The sequence below is a fragment of the Crinia signifera genome, chromosome 19 (assembly GCF_055691185.1).
Source record: "Crinia signifera chromosome 19, ASM5569118v1, whole genome shotgun sequence".
Classification (NCBI taxonomy): Eukaryota; Metazoa; Chordata; class Amphibia; order Anura; family Myobatrachidae; genus Crinia; species Crinia signifera.
Window position 1 is genome coordinate 83786115 of NC_139226.1, and position 14547 is coordinate 83800661.

Below are 14547 nucleotides of genomic sequence, written 5' to 3' on the forward strand. Positions count from 1 at the left end.
GCCCTCCACTAACAGTACTGTCCCCATTGCAGGACAGTGGCCAGTTTCTATTACGTTGTGCTCAACCTGATTCTGTGATTTCCTCTGTCTATATCCGATGGTTCCGTGTTTTGTATATGGAGTTACTAAACTGTAAACCTCACTATGAGCTGGAGAAATGGGAGTGATGTAATACTAGTGATTTGCAGTGCACGTGGCTCCCTTAAGGTCCATACACACCGGGCAGTTTGCCCTGGGTATATGGACAGCGATGACAGCTGTCATCTCTGGGGGGAAAGCCGCTCAAATTTTGTGTTTTGAGTTGCTTTCAGCTCAAACTCGCCCAGTGTGTATGGACCTTTTACTCTCCTCATCAGGCAAATAGGTGACCATTCGGTTGTAGCTGGCCAGCATTATACACTGTCACAGTCTACCTCCTGTGCAGGCAGAAAATGCACCGCTCCATGCCATATATTACTGGGCCGCCACTGCTGGAATCCATAGGCCCAATTCAGTCCTGTCAGCAGGCGGATCCCAGGCGTTTTCAAGTAGGATCGCTGAGGTCAGTTCCGATCCCAAACTCTGCTCCTGATCACTGGACCCGGAAATCAGGTCTGAACTGGGCCCCAAGTCTGAAGCTTGTTCTGAGTGGTTGTTGTGTAACAGGATTCTTAACCCCCTCGGAGCAAGATGGGTCTTTCATGGAGGGGACGAATTCTCCTCTGGTATGTAGTAGTTCCAGTGATTAGTCAGTCAATAGATCTACCACTATTGGTCGACAGGCAAATGGTCAAAAAGTTGACAGTCATTAGGTTAAGGATAACAAAAGCTTGACACACTCAATAGGTCGGTATAACAATGGTCAATGCATGAATAGGTCGGCATGAGTTTTTCACTATTTTTTTCATACACATAACTTGTTCACGCTTTAGGATCCATATGGACTACAATTGGGAACTGTAAGTAAAGGCGTTACACCCTTTGGGGGTCCATATAGACCAGTGATGGTTAACCTTGACAATCCAGCTGTTGTTGAACTACACATCCCAGCATGCCTTGCACCAGTTTTAGCATGGCCACATAGAAAAACTGTAGCAGGGCATGCTGGGATGTGTAGTTCAACAACAGCTGGACTGTCAAGGATAGCCATCACTGATTTAGACAGATTCCGACATAGACATCAAGAAATGGGATGGACTCTGGCCGTTTCACATGTAGACCTTTTCCCTGTCGACCTTGTGACCCTGTGGATCTTTCCCTGTGTCGACCAATAGTGGTTTTAGCTGTTTTTATGATTTTTAAAGAAAAAAAAATACAGATCCAAAACCAAAACCTGAAAAGGCGGTTTTGGCAAAACCAAGCCAGATCCAAAACACTAAGGGAGATCCAGATCCAAAAACAAAACACGAAAAGTGTCCGGTGCACACTTCTACTAATATAGCACATCAGTTACATGTAGGGCGCGGGCATGAATAATATGCCACATCTGTTACATGTAGGGTGCAGGAATGGCTAATACAGTGTATCAAATAGGGTTGGGGCCGGGCATAACTAATATAGCACATCAATTACATGTAGGGCGCGGGCAGGGCTAATATGGCACATTAGTTACAAGTAGGACGTGGGCATGGCTAATATGGCACATCAGTTACCTGTAGGGCATGTGCATGGCTAATATGGCACATTAGTTACATGTAGGGCATGGCTAATATGGCACATCAGTTACATGTAGGGCATGGCTAATATGGCACTTTAGTTACCTGTAGGGTGCGGACATGGCTAATATGGCATATCACTTATGTGTAGGGCATGGCTAATTTGGCACATCAGTTACCTGTAGGGCATGTGGCATGGCTAATATGGCACATTAGTTACATGTAGGGCATGGCTAATATGGCACATCAGTTACATGTAGGGTGCAGGCATGGCTAATATGGCACATCAGTTACATGTAGGGCGCGGGCAGGGCTTAATGTGGTCATTCAAAGGTGGGGGAACTCATTTCTTTATGCCACCTAATTACCCCCTCTCCTCTCCCCCTATTAGGCAGAGATGGGGCAAGTGGTGGGGTTTTTGGCATCCCCCTGCAAACTAGAATGCTGTTCTGTGAGAATTACTGTGCTGGGCCAATGTAGAGGTAAAAATGTTCCACCTCACCATCAGAGGTGGTGGAACTCAGTTCCACCCGTTCCCCCTCACTTTAACCCCTGGGCACGGGCATGGCTAATATGGCACATCAGTTACATGTAGGAGGTGGGCATGGCTAATATGGCACATCAGTTACATGTAGGACACGGGCATGGCTAATATTGCACATCAGTTACATGTAGGACACGGGCATGGCTAATACAACCATACTGTCATTACACAATCAGCCATCTTACCATGAGCTGTTTGATGCTGGAATGTTCTTCTGTCTCTCTCCCAGTCGTCGGTTCCTTATGTACAATCTCCACACGGATGTCATTTTTGGCAGATACCACGCCTTTCAGATCTGATTAATACATATAGAACTCTGTTACTATATAATAATGATGATATTATCAATAATAATGGAGAACTGTAATCTGCCTGATCTCTACCATCTTACACATCACCCACCCTTACACCCTGCTGGGGAATAGCATGCCATAGCCATGGGTCCACTTTCCTGCAAACGGCCGTGGTCAGGGTCATGAAAATCCCAGATCAACCTTCACGAAGATACTCCGACCACGCTGTCTTGGGTCAATAGCATAACCTGCTTATTCCTTCTTAAAGAACCCTTTCGACGCTGCCCTTACACATGGCCTAGCTCTGCTCTACCCTTATAGCAGTTCTGTGCCATTTCCAAGACCAGCAAAATAAATCTCCCTTCCTTGCATACACATATCAAACAGAAAAACAACACTCTGAGCCTAATTTAGAGTTGATCGCTTATGTTCGAATTCGCAATCTGTTCGATTATCGAATGACTGCATTTGTATGGATCGTAGCGTGCGCCAAAATAGCGAGAAATAGTGGATAATATCTACTTGCAGTCATCTGAAAATTTGCCAGTTATGTTTTTATGTTTTCCATACTGTTCCCTGGCGTCCTAGTGTGATAATGACATTGCTAGTGAGCATGGCTTGTAACACATACACTGTGGTTTTATTTTAAGGTTAATTAGCAATTAATTTTGTAATACATTTAAGCCTGTGACTTTACACTTGCTGCAATGATTTCACAGCCGCCCCATCTTAATCACACTGGATAGCGACACAGATGTTACTTACTTCTCTGGTTCCGGGCGCAGCAAAACGCTACAATCGTCGCCATAAGGACTAGGAAGGCGACTCCAGCTCCGACTGCAACCCCGATAATCACTGTGACTGGGACAGACTCTGCAAGAGAACAAGAGGGGACACAACTCACGTTGCAATATCCGGCATCCTCCAGCAAGTATCATACAGTATCACAGCAAGTAGAACACAGTCATCGGCAGTGCATGCATTGTAGGAGAACGCTCCCCTACAGAGCACCCCTTCAGCAATTACTCCACTTTCTTATAGCAAATGACTTGGTGGGTATTTATCAAAACTTGGGGAGTGATATAATTGTGAGAGATTTGGGAGTCTATTTATTAAGCCTTGACGGCAGATAACGCAGCAGCCATTCTGCACCTAAATGTCCTTTTTCAAACCCTGTCTAAATTGACAGTTAGGGGCCGGTTGGCTGCTGTGTTATTACCAGACGTTATCACTTTATCGTGTTTAGTACATCTGCCACTCTGTGAGGAGACTAAAAAAAAAGTGATCTGTCGGTAGCTCTCAAGGACTGGAGTTGGCTAACCCTGATAGGGACGATTTAAGAGAGGAGGAGACCCGTGTGCCACCTCCTACGTCCGGGACCCCTCCTCTCTGCCAGCTGCAGTGTGCCGCCATGCAGCACAATAGCATCTAGATAATTTTTTTTAGATTCCGGCAGCGCTGCTGCCTTCATTGCGGGACTCCGGGTAAGGGTAATGGCCCCCCATACATCAGCAATCACAATTAATTGCTTCTCAGATCCAGTGATTTTTCCCCCAGATAAATGGTTTCTTCAATCGTTTTGACTTGCCCACACATTACAGATTTGTTTCAGTGATCGGCAGATATTTCCTGTTAGAATTCCCACACATACTAAAATGAAACTCCAATAAAACCAGATTTTTAAACATGTTTAAAAATCTGATTCAGCAATCGATTGGCGATCCCTATTAATTTCTGATTGGGATTGCCAAAGGGGGGAGCCCACACATTTAAGATTAATTGTTACAATCATCTCCAGAACGGAGGATTGTCACAATTAATTGCTGATGTATGGGGTCCATTAGTTTACAAGGTTTCTATGGTTCCGCTGCGATTATTCATTACAGTGCAATGGATTGGGAGCCTCCGTATCAAAGCCTGTACTCTGCTCGGTGGCCCGGCCACATAGTGTAATCGGTTATGACAACGTGGCTCCTGGGAATGATATTACCGGTACTTACTGATTAGCAGTGGCGGATATAGAGTCACACCTACTGCCATTCCAAACTGGCTCACTGGCAGTGGGTGTGGCTCTTTCCTTCCCTATTTGAACTGTGCTGCAGCCCGTCCTCTGGATCCGCCACTACTGATTAGTTAGATCAAGACCTTGGGATCTGTCGCTGCTGGGGGTTACTTTCCAAATTCTAGAAAGTGTCATTCAGTGTTTTTGCAAGACCTTGATCTAATGCATTAAAATCACTTTCCTACATGGACACTGCTGAAGAAAGTAATGAGCGGGACGCTTCGTTTTACTACAATAACAGCTGACAGTAAACCATACTGAGGTAGTGAATAGAAACTATGTATTACGCCCTGTGCGCAGCGTCCACGGCTGTAATTTACTGGCTCATGTTATCGCCAGACTTCATAATATTCACATTTCAAATCACAATCTCGGCAAATCTCTGCAATACCTATTTTTATTGTCCCATCCATCAAACCCTCTGGAGGAACTGTCTCGTTCCTGTATACAACTCAGCGGCACCGTATTAATGTCATATTTTACTACGATTTACCAGGAATTGGAAAATTGCCCTAAGGGTAACGGGAAACGTCAGTGTCTTCACGATGCAATTCAGCATTGTGGGAATTTACTAATGGATCATATTCCTGATTGGTGTTCAGATCCTGTTCATCTTTATATCGTGTACACCCCCCCGTGTCTCCAAATATTATACTGTGTACACCCCCTTGTCTTTATATATTATACCGCGTACAGCCCTTGTCTCTATATAATATTGTGTACACCCCATGTCTCTATATATTATAACGTGTACACCCCCTGTCTCTATATATTATACCATGTACACCCCTCGTCTCTATATATTATACCATGTACACCCCCTGTCTCTATATATTATACCATGTACACCCCTCGTCTCTATATATTATACCGAGTACAGCCCTTCTCTCTATTTAGAATACTGTGTACACCCCACATCTCTATCTATTATACCGTGTACACCCTCTCTCTCTCTCTATATATATATATATATATATATATATATATATATATACCTGTATGTATATATATATATATATATATATATATATATATACACACACACACCCCAGTCGATTTTTGCAGCACTCCAGACACCCGAACTAGCTTTAAACTTACAGAGGGGTGCTGGACCTACCTGTATGCATATTTATATATATATATATATATATATATATATATATATATGTCCACAAATAACCGGCACTGGCTTGCAAAGAAAATCAACTGCTCCGGTGCCCTCAATCCCCCAAACAGACTCTGGGAGAGATATATGTCCAATGTGTAAGTGCGGCACTCAGGAGACTGGTTACAAATAGACAATAATCACAAAAGAGTCAAACTCAAATTGAGTGCTATCGACGTTTCGGGCTGTTATTCCATTTTGATAAAGGGCATAAAAGCCCGAAACGTCAATAGCACTCAATTTGAGTTTGACTCTTTTGTGATTATTGTCTATTTGTAACCAGTCTCCTGAGTGCCGCACTTACACATTGGATATATATATATATATATATATATATATATATATATATATATATATACAGATGGAGCCAGCTCCATCTTTGCAGGGGCTGGTGATTTTATCGCCATCCCCCTCCAGCAGCCGGCTTCCGCCAGGGGCACGTGCACACAAGACGCTTGCTCCCTGTAGCAACGGAGCTTGCCACGGGTCCCCGCTGCCTCCCCGCCTTCGCCACAGGTCCCCCTCGCCGCCACGACCCCCCCCTCCTCGAACTGGGTAGCGTCTCCCTGAAGCGGAGATGGGCAGTGAGATGCTGCCCAGCCGCCGTGATACTGGGACTCGCGTGCGTCCCAGTCCCTATCACCGGCGTTCGCCAGAGAAGGGGATCTGATGGGCGCCGGCAAAGGGTGAGCCAGGCTACATCTGTATATATATATATATATATATATATATATATATATATTCAACAAAAGACCGGCAAACATCCACAGGAGAATGACTGGTGTCCTGGACTGGGTGCCATCGCTAGTAATTCATGCAGGCAGGAGGGAGAGGTGCGGCACTCACAGTAGTAAGAAATCACTCTATAAACAGCATGGTTAATTGCAACGTTTCAATGCCTTTAATGGCATTTTCGTCAGGCTCAAAAGTACAGAAAAACAGAACATACCTTTATACACCACAAATGTGCCATGCAAGACGCTGTGTCCAGTGGTCCGTACGCCGGGGACCCGCTGGAATGACGTCATCATATATATATATATATATATATATATATATATAATCTAATGCAGCAGTTCTCAAACTGTGGGTCCTGACCCCAAAGTGGGTCCCAACCTTCTCAGCATGGGGTCACGACTCCATGTTGCTGACCATCAGGCTGATGACTTTTCTAATCTCAGTCAGTGATTCAACGAGTCCAAAATAACAGACAATTCAACAGATTTTTCAGACACCTCCACAATGCTGCCATGTCTGCTGCCTACACATGTGATGTGATGACCTTCTGCAATACTGTAATTTGCTGGGGTCCTGTAATTATTTTTATTGTCTAATGGGGTCCCAAAGCAAAATAGTTTGAGGACCCCTGATCTAGTGCAATGTTCTATAGTACTGTATGCACTATACACTTTGGGTGAAATTTACTAAGATGTGAAATACACTTCACAGGTCATGTTGTTATGGGCAACCAATCACATCCTGTCTACTATCTTCTAGAGGGTGGTAAATAAATAAGAATTAGATTCTGATTGGTTGCCCATAGCAACATGACCTGTGAAGTATATTTCACATCTTAGTAAATTTCACCCTTTATCTTTGCTTTATATGTTGCTATTATCAGTGTTAGATGCCCTTTATGTATGTTCTTTATTTGTTGTTTGTAGTCACTATGGTGAAGGATACTCAAGCAGCGCCGGCTGGAGTTTTGTGATGACGTCCTTCCAGCGGGTCCCCGTCGTATGGACCGCCGGACACAGAGTCTTGCATGGCACATTTGTGGTGTATAAAGGTATGTTCGGTACTTATGTATTATCTGGGCTCCCATGTTAAATCCAACTACGCATGGAGTTGATATTATATAGTGTGGCGAGCGCAGCGAGCCACCGTGCCCGAAGCGTGGCGAGCGGACGCGGTCTCATAAGAAAAACGGGAGCCCAGATATTACATAAGTACCGTATGTTCTGTTTTTCTGTACTTTTGAGCCTGACGAAAATGCCATTAAAGGCATTGAAACGTTGCAATTAACCATGCTGTTTATAGAGTGATTTATTTCTACTATGAGTGCCGCGCCTCCCCCTCCTGCCTATATATATATGCCTAATTTTGGGGCGTGGCCTATACTTGCGGCCCCCCGCGAGGCCACGCCCCCATTTTGCCGCTATGGGGGCATGACCCAGAGGCTCTGTGAGCCTCTAGCCATGTCCCCAGCCCCCTGGCTGCGGGAATAGATTCGTTTATTCCCAGCTGCTTGGCAGCTGACAGGGGGGACTCCCAACAGCCCCCCCACACCGCGGGACACTGCCGCCCGCGGGTGGGACAGCGGGACAGGCCCTGACAATCGGGACTGTCCCGATAAAATCGGGACTGTTGGGAGGTATATATATATATATATATATATATACATACACACACACATGTACAGCCCTCGACTCTATATATAATACTGTGTACACCTCTCGTCTTTATATATCATACTGTGTACACCCATTGTCTCTATATATTATACTGTGCACGCCCCCTGTCTCTATATATTATACCGTGCACTCCCCTCATCTCTATGTATTATACCGCGCACCAATCCAATTGTTCAGGTGATACAAGACATTGTGCAAAAACAATTAATGCATAATAACATTGTTTTAAACCTCGTAACCCCCCCCCCCCCCCCCCAACATGTCTTCATGGATCCCCCATAATATGCAAATGAAAATCACAATGAATTTACATCTTACCGTCCCACGATAGCCTAACATTTTGAGGTTCCTTTTCTTAACATAAGTCTAAGCCACAATAATTGCCGCCTGATTTATCTAAATAATGAGTTGCCTGCACAATGAAGGCAGTGGTTGTGTCTCGTCAGTTATTGGAACAGAATAACGTGACCTACAGTATACTTTATGTACAGTGATTACAGCTGCGCTTCATGCGGGGTAAAGAACGAATGACCTAATATTTCTTTCCCTGAGGGTGGTTTACTATGGTGTGATGCAGAGCAATGGCGGCATAGAACGTACAGGGGAACAATGATTCTGGGTATATACAGGGTTGTGTTCAGGCTGCACCACACTATACGTATCTCTGTGCTTTACATCAATTACTGCCTATTGATGTACCAGATTCATAAGTCTGACCACCGAATTTCCCCCATTAGTGGGAACATGTATATGCAGGTAACATGTATATGTAGCTCATTGACCATGGCCAATACTGAGAGGTGGGGTAGAGCGGTCTAGGGCAAAATATATGTACTGGAGCGGATTCTGAATTTTTTGGGACAGATTATTGGATGATCTCCATGATACTCCAGCCGTAGCTGTACGCGCATGATACTTGATCGTGTTCTGTCTCAAACGGCAGTTTGCAGGGCCTGATGCACGCAGAACAAAGCCAGTTGTGCATGCTTACATAAGTAGCTACATGCATGTACACCCATGCAGACCAATGCGCATCCACGACTGCAGCATGGAAAGGTGGAATGGGGTAGTCTAAAGCAGGCTACGTACAAGGAATACACAGAACTGCACACACGTCACCAGCTTGTTTGAATGCCACGATAATGCAGAAATCTTCTTTTTTGCATTGCCCATGCTTAAACCATGTTTCTAGCCTCACTAGGAGAGATCTTATGTAGCTAACGCATCAGAAGCCCTAATTTTCACATGAATGCCCATTTCACAATCAATGTAAGTAGTAAAAGTGCCTTATGAGCTGATGCGTTTCATAGCGGTGCATGCATCTTGTGATGGCTGCAGCATTTGCATATGCCCGCTATTGCTGTCTTGTTATATACCTGTTCTGTGATATAGCGATAGCAGGCAGAGTGGCCGTTGCTGGTATCGGGCAATTAGTAAATGTAGAAATCTGTAGATCACGGGGAATAGGGAGAGAACACTTACCCTAATTCCTATCAGTAGCCCCAGAAGAGAAGCTCAGTGACCCATTTTACCTGTATGTATACAGACACCTCTAACATGCACAACATAGGTAGTGGGAAGAGTTCAGTCTTCTGCCCCATGGTGTTAGACATCTCGGGAATTCATCAGGGTGGGGACACTCAGTACAAAGGATATTCACCCGGACGTCATTAATCCATACCTGGTTCCGTACTCGCTCCTGACTGCATGTTCCGACCTGTTTAAAGATAAAACAGGTGTCTGTGGCCTTCCAAGGCTGAAGGTACGGCATGCTGCTATACAGATTTATAGAGAACTAGGATCTTGTCAATGATAGATAGAGGGGGATTTATTCACAGGCGGTTGTAAATCGGCCTCATTTCAAACCACCAAAGTGTTGGTAATATTTTTTAAGACCATTCCCTGTGATTAAAGGTAGCCCACATTTTCCTGCACTGGGGCCTTGAGAATATATATCGCACTTAATAAAAAGCGACACTCAATCAAAACTATTTAGGTTCAACAGTCCAGATTGGAGAGATTTAGGGGATTTTGGACTGAAAGATGACATTTTAATGGATTCATCCTCAAGGCAAAGAGCAAGGACCCATTTGGGACGTCCACTTTTGGGCAGAGAGCCCGTGGCGCTGAGCCGCTGATGACTCTCCAGTCCAAGTGACCAAACCTGGCACAATGAATATGTGCAGTCTTTTTTTTGTTAAGTTTTATTTTAACGTAAAGCATCTTTATTCCCAGCGTGTCCTGACGACTCTGCAGACTCTTAATGCGAGACATTATTCTGTCTCGCAAACACTTGACAGTCCTCTGGAATAAAAAATAAATTCTACAATTTGACTTAATCCCATCACTTTGTGTGACAGGGATCTTGATGCTCCTGACTGAGGAATCTGTATCGGGCTCCAGCAGACGATCGAGACACTTTTAATTTGTGTCAGATTTTTTTTCAATTTCTGTCTTGCATGACAGGTGTCCTCTTATTCTGATGCCTTTGGGGTCGGGATTAAGAGAACAGCCACAGATTTTATTAACGTTCACAACCGAGAAGGAGATTGTGAGTTGGTACACTCCTTATTTTACATGTCTGTTTTTTTATGTTCAAGGGCAGCTGGAGATTGCTCGGCGGCATTAGAGACTGTGTTCTCCGACGGAGCTAGTTTTGATGTAAATAAGCTCCAGGTAATGTGTTGTAGGCCAGCTAAGTAGCTTGTGATAATCCCAAGAGCATGTCTGCTCTTCAGACTGTCTACTGTTCCCGGGACTTGGAGTATATCTCCTGTACACTATCTAACAATCAACAGAGGTGGGATCCGAGTCCGGCCATATATCAATCCTACCTGACATCAATGATTGATACATGTGATTGCAGGTGATGCATAACTTTCACCAACCATTCATCACAGGCCTATCATTGCCGTTGATAAGAAAGCTTGTTACTGTATGTTTTTAAGACAGCAATGCACAACTCTCCATCTCTGCAAGAACTATCGCTGCTCTCTCCCCATTTCTATAAGCAAAGGCTATCACACACTCTTCCTGGTATCAAGATGATAGGTCAACAGTGTCGAGAAGAGAAGTGATGGGGGACATGTGTGAGGACAATAGTGCAGTATGAGGACATCAGTGAAGTGGTCTGAGATGTGTGAAGACAAAAGTGCAGGATGTGGATGTCAGCGGAGTTGTAGGAGGTTTGTGAAGACACTAGTGGAGAATAATGATGTTTGTGGTGGGAGATGTGTGAGGACATAGTGCAGTATGAAGATATCAGTGAAGTGGTCGGAGATGTGTGAGGACAATAGTGCAGTATGAGGAGGTCAGTGAAGTGGGGGGAGATGTTTGAGGACAATTGTACGGTATGAGTATGTCCGTGAAGTGGTGGGAAATGTGTGAGGTCAATAGTGAATGGATGAGAGATGTGTGATGACAATAGTGCATAATGAGGACATCAGTGAAGTGCTGGGAGATGTGTGAGGACAACAGTGGAGTATGAAGATGTCTGTGAAAGGATGGAAGATGTGTGAGGACAATAGTGCAGTATGAGGACGTCAGTGAAGTGGTGGGAGATGTGTGAGAACAATAGTGAACGGGTTGGAGATATGTGAGGACAATAGTGCAGTATGAAGACGATAGTGAAGGGGTGGGAGATGTTTGAGGACAATATTGCAGTATGAGGATGTCAGTGAAGTGGTGGGAGATGTGTGAGGACACTAGTGGAGTAGGAGGACGTCAGTGAAGTGGTGGGAGATGTTTGAGGACAATAGTGCAGTATGAGGATGTCTGTGAAGTGGTGGGAGATGTGTGAGGACAATAGTGGAGTATGAGGACGTCAGTGAAGTGGTGGGAGATGTTTGAGGACAATAGTGAAGGGGTTGGAGATTTGTGAGGACAATAGTGGAGTATGAGGATGTTAGTGAAGTAGTGGGAGATGTTTGAGGACAAAATTGCAGTATGAGGATGTCAGTTAAGTGGTGGGAGATGTGTGAGGACAATAGTGGAGTAGGAGGACGTCAGTGAAGTGGTGGGAGATGTTTGAGGACAATAGTGCAGTATGAGGAGGTCAGTGAAGTGGTTGGAGGTGTGTGAGGACAATAGTGAAGGGGTTGGAGATATGTGAGGACAATAGTGGAGTATGAGGATGTTAGTGAAGGGGTGGGAGATGTTTGAGGACAATAGTGCAGTATGAGGATGTCAGTGAAGTGGTGGGAGATGTGTGAGGACAATAGTGGAGTATGCGGATGTCAGTGAAGTGGTGGGAGATGTTTGAGGACAATAGTGCCAGTATGAGGATGTCAGTGAAGTGGTGGGAGATGTGTGAGGACAATAGTGGAGTATGAGGACATCTGTGAAGCGATGGGAGAAGTGTGAGACAATAGTGCCAGTATGAGGATGTCAGTGAAGAGGTAGGATATGAGTGAGGACAATAGAGGAGTATGATGATGTCAGAGAAGTGGTGGGAAATGTGTTGGAATGTTGGAGTGATGTCTAAGGACATCTGTGGTGCAATAAAGGTGTCACCACGCCAGTGGAATTGTATAGTGACACTGGTTCTTTGGTGTGTGAAAGACTCAGATGAATGATGGCAGTGCAATTGGAGAGGATGGAGGATAGATTACAGTGTTTCCATGCCCATAAATTGTTATGCAGTATATCACACAGTAAATAAAAACATTTTACAAAAACATACATGCAGCGCAGCGCTTCCCATCCCCTACTGCTTGTCTATCCAGCATTAGGAGAACACGTGTGAATGTGAATCCCCTGCAATCTCACTGACACCATCTGACCAAGCGGCCACTGTCTCTGCTTAGGTTGGAAGGTGCCCAAGGCCAATTCTGAGCAGTTCATTTAGTTCCGATTCAATCTACATGACAGCGGCGTTTATAAATCAGAGTTTAATGAGCGCTCTCCACCTGCCTGCCCCAGCATTTAACAAAATGTGAACTGGCTTGGAGGCACTCCAGCAGTCGCACATCTTTAACCCCTGACAGTGCAGCACAGAAGACAGGCCACTTGTCACACGGACAAGACTTTGGGCCAAATAAGGCAGGCATGGCGTGTTATTACCCCTGCTTGTACTGCTGTGACTGGCTATCGGGCACGGTGGCATGTGTGTAATCTATATATATCTATATATATATAAGGGCAGATAAGGGTCATGGGATCAAGGGATAGGCTGCGTGGATTGTTTAGATAGCTCCCTCAGAAGTTCTGATAAGTATCCATGACATTCTGATCACAAATTGGATTGATGCCTGTGACATTTTTATTCATTCAATACTAAAGCACTTTAAGCATTTGTAACGGTGGTGTGCTGGTTCTTCTGTCCTTACTTGCATTTGGATGGGATTCATGGATATATGAAAGTGTATGCTCCAGCACCTGCATGCTCCAACACTGTGTGTGCGGTTTCTGTACAAAATACTATATATATATATATATATATATATATATATATATACTGTATATAGATATAGACTGTGGCGGGTGTGGACGTAGCACTCCAGACATTGTAGTAATCCAAAAAAATTTAAAATTTATTTGCAGACAAGCAACGTTTCAATGCATGTGCATTTTCGTCAGGAGCCTGACGAAAATGCACATGCATTGAAACGTTGCTTGTCTGCAAATAAATTTTTTTGGAGTACTACAATGTCTGGAGTGCTACGTCCACACCCGCCACAGTCTACATAACCTTTGACGGGGCACCCGACCAGCTACAGCAGCAGGGCAGTGTGCTCGGCCACACCAAACAAGTATATATATATATATATATATATATATATGACAGCACTCTCCAAATCCTATAACATCACTCACTTTATGGCCAAAAAGAAAATACACTGTTGGGCTGAATACACTGATTGTAACAGCACTTTAATGACTGCTTGCTAGAACACAACTGAAATCCCACAATGCAACAGTGTAATGCTATGGCAAAGCCAAAATGGCCGCTGGATTGTTTCCTTCCTGCCTGTACGTCGGCTGAAGAAGGGCCTAGCTCTCTTGGAAAGCTTAATGGGACATTACTGGCTGGTGTCAGATTTCACCCTGAAGGTACCTTAGTACTTGTACTACATTAGCCGGCTGTAATAACCTTGCAGACAATGTAATGAAGTTCCAGTGACAAAGTGTTGTAAACGTAATATGTTACAGGCGCCCTCTGGCAGGGAAGCATTACACAAGTCAGGCATCCGCGCACTAAACTTCCCTAAAAAATTGCCTGCACTTGTGGAAGTGATCTGTTTGTGAGGACACCGCCACAGTGGGTACAGGAGCAGGTGAAGAGATATATGGGCCTACGTATGAGTCTATTTGGGATACATGTGAAGATGGTGCCTGCCATGTTAGAACCTGTCATGGACGACCCTCGGCTCTATCAGTGACGCATGAATGCTAACAATAGTGGGTTTAGCACAGGCATCTCCAAACTGTGGCCCA

General features: G+C 44.5%; 1 protein-coding gene across 4 annotated transcripts in view; it reads right to left on the bottom strand.

Moving 5' to 3' along the window:
* The window catches only part of KIRREL3 (kirre like nephrin family adhesion molecule 3), a 603038-nt gene that overhangs the window by 25733 nt on the left and 562758 nt on the right, over positions 1-14547 (bottom strand). For 3 of the 4 annotated variants that reach the window (XM_083162830.1, XM_083162832.1, XM_083162833.1), the window contains 3 exons: positions 9794-9829; positions 3237-3344; positions 2364-2473 (listed from right to left, as the gene is read on the bottom strand). In XM_083162830.1, coding sequence (XP_083018956.1) covers positions 2364-2473; positions 3237-3344; positions 9794-9829 — 254 coding nt within the window. The remainder of the gene's footprint in view (positions 1-2363; positions 2474-3236; positions 3345-9793; positions 9830-14547) is intronic. The other variant, XM_083162831.1, reaches the window with a different exon arrangement.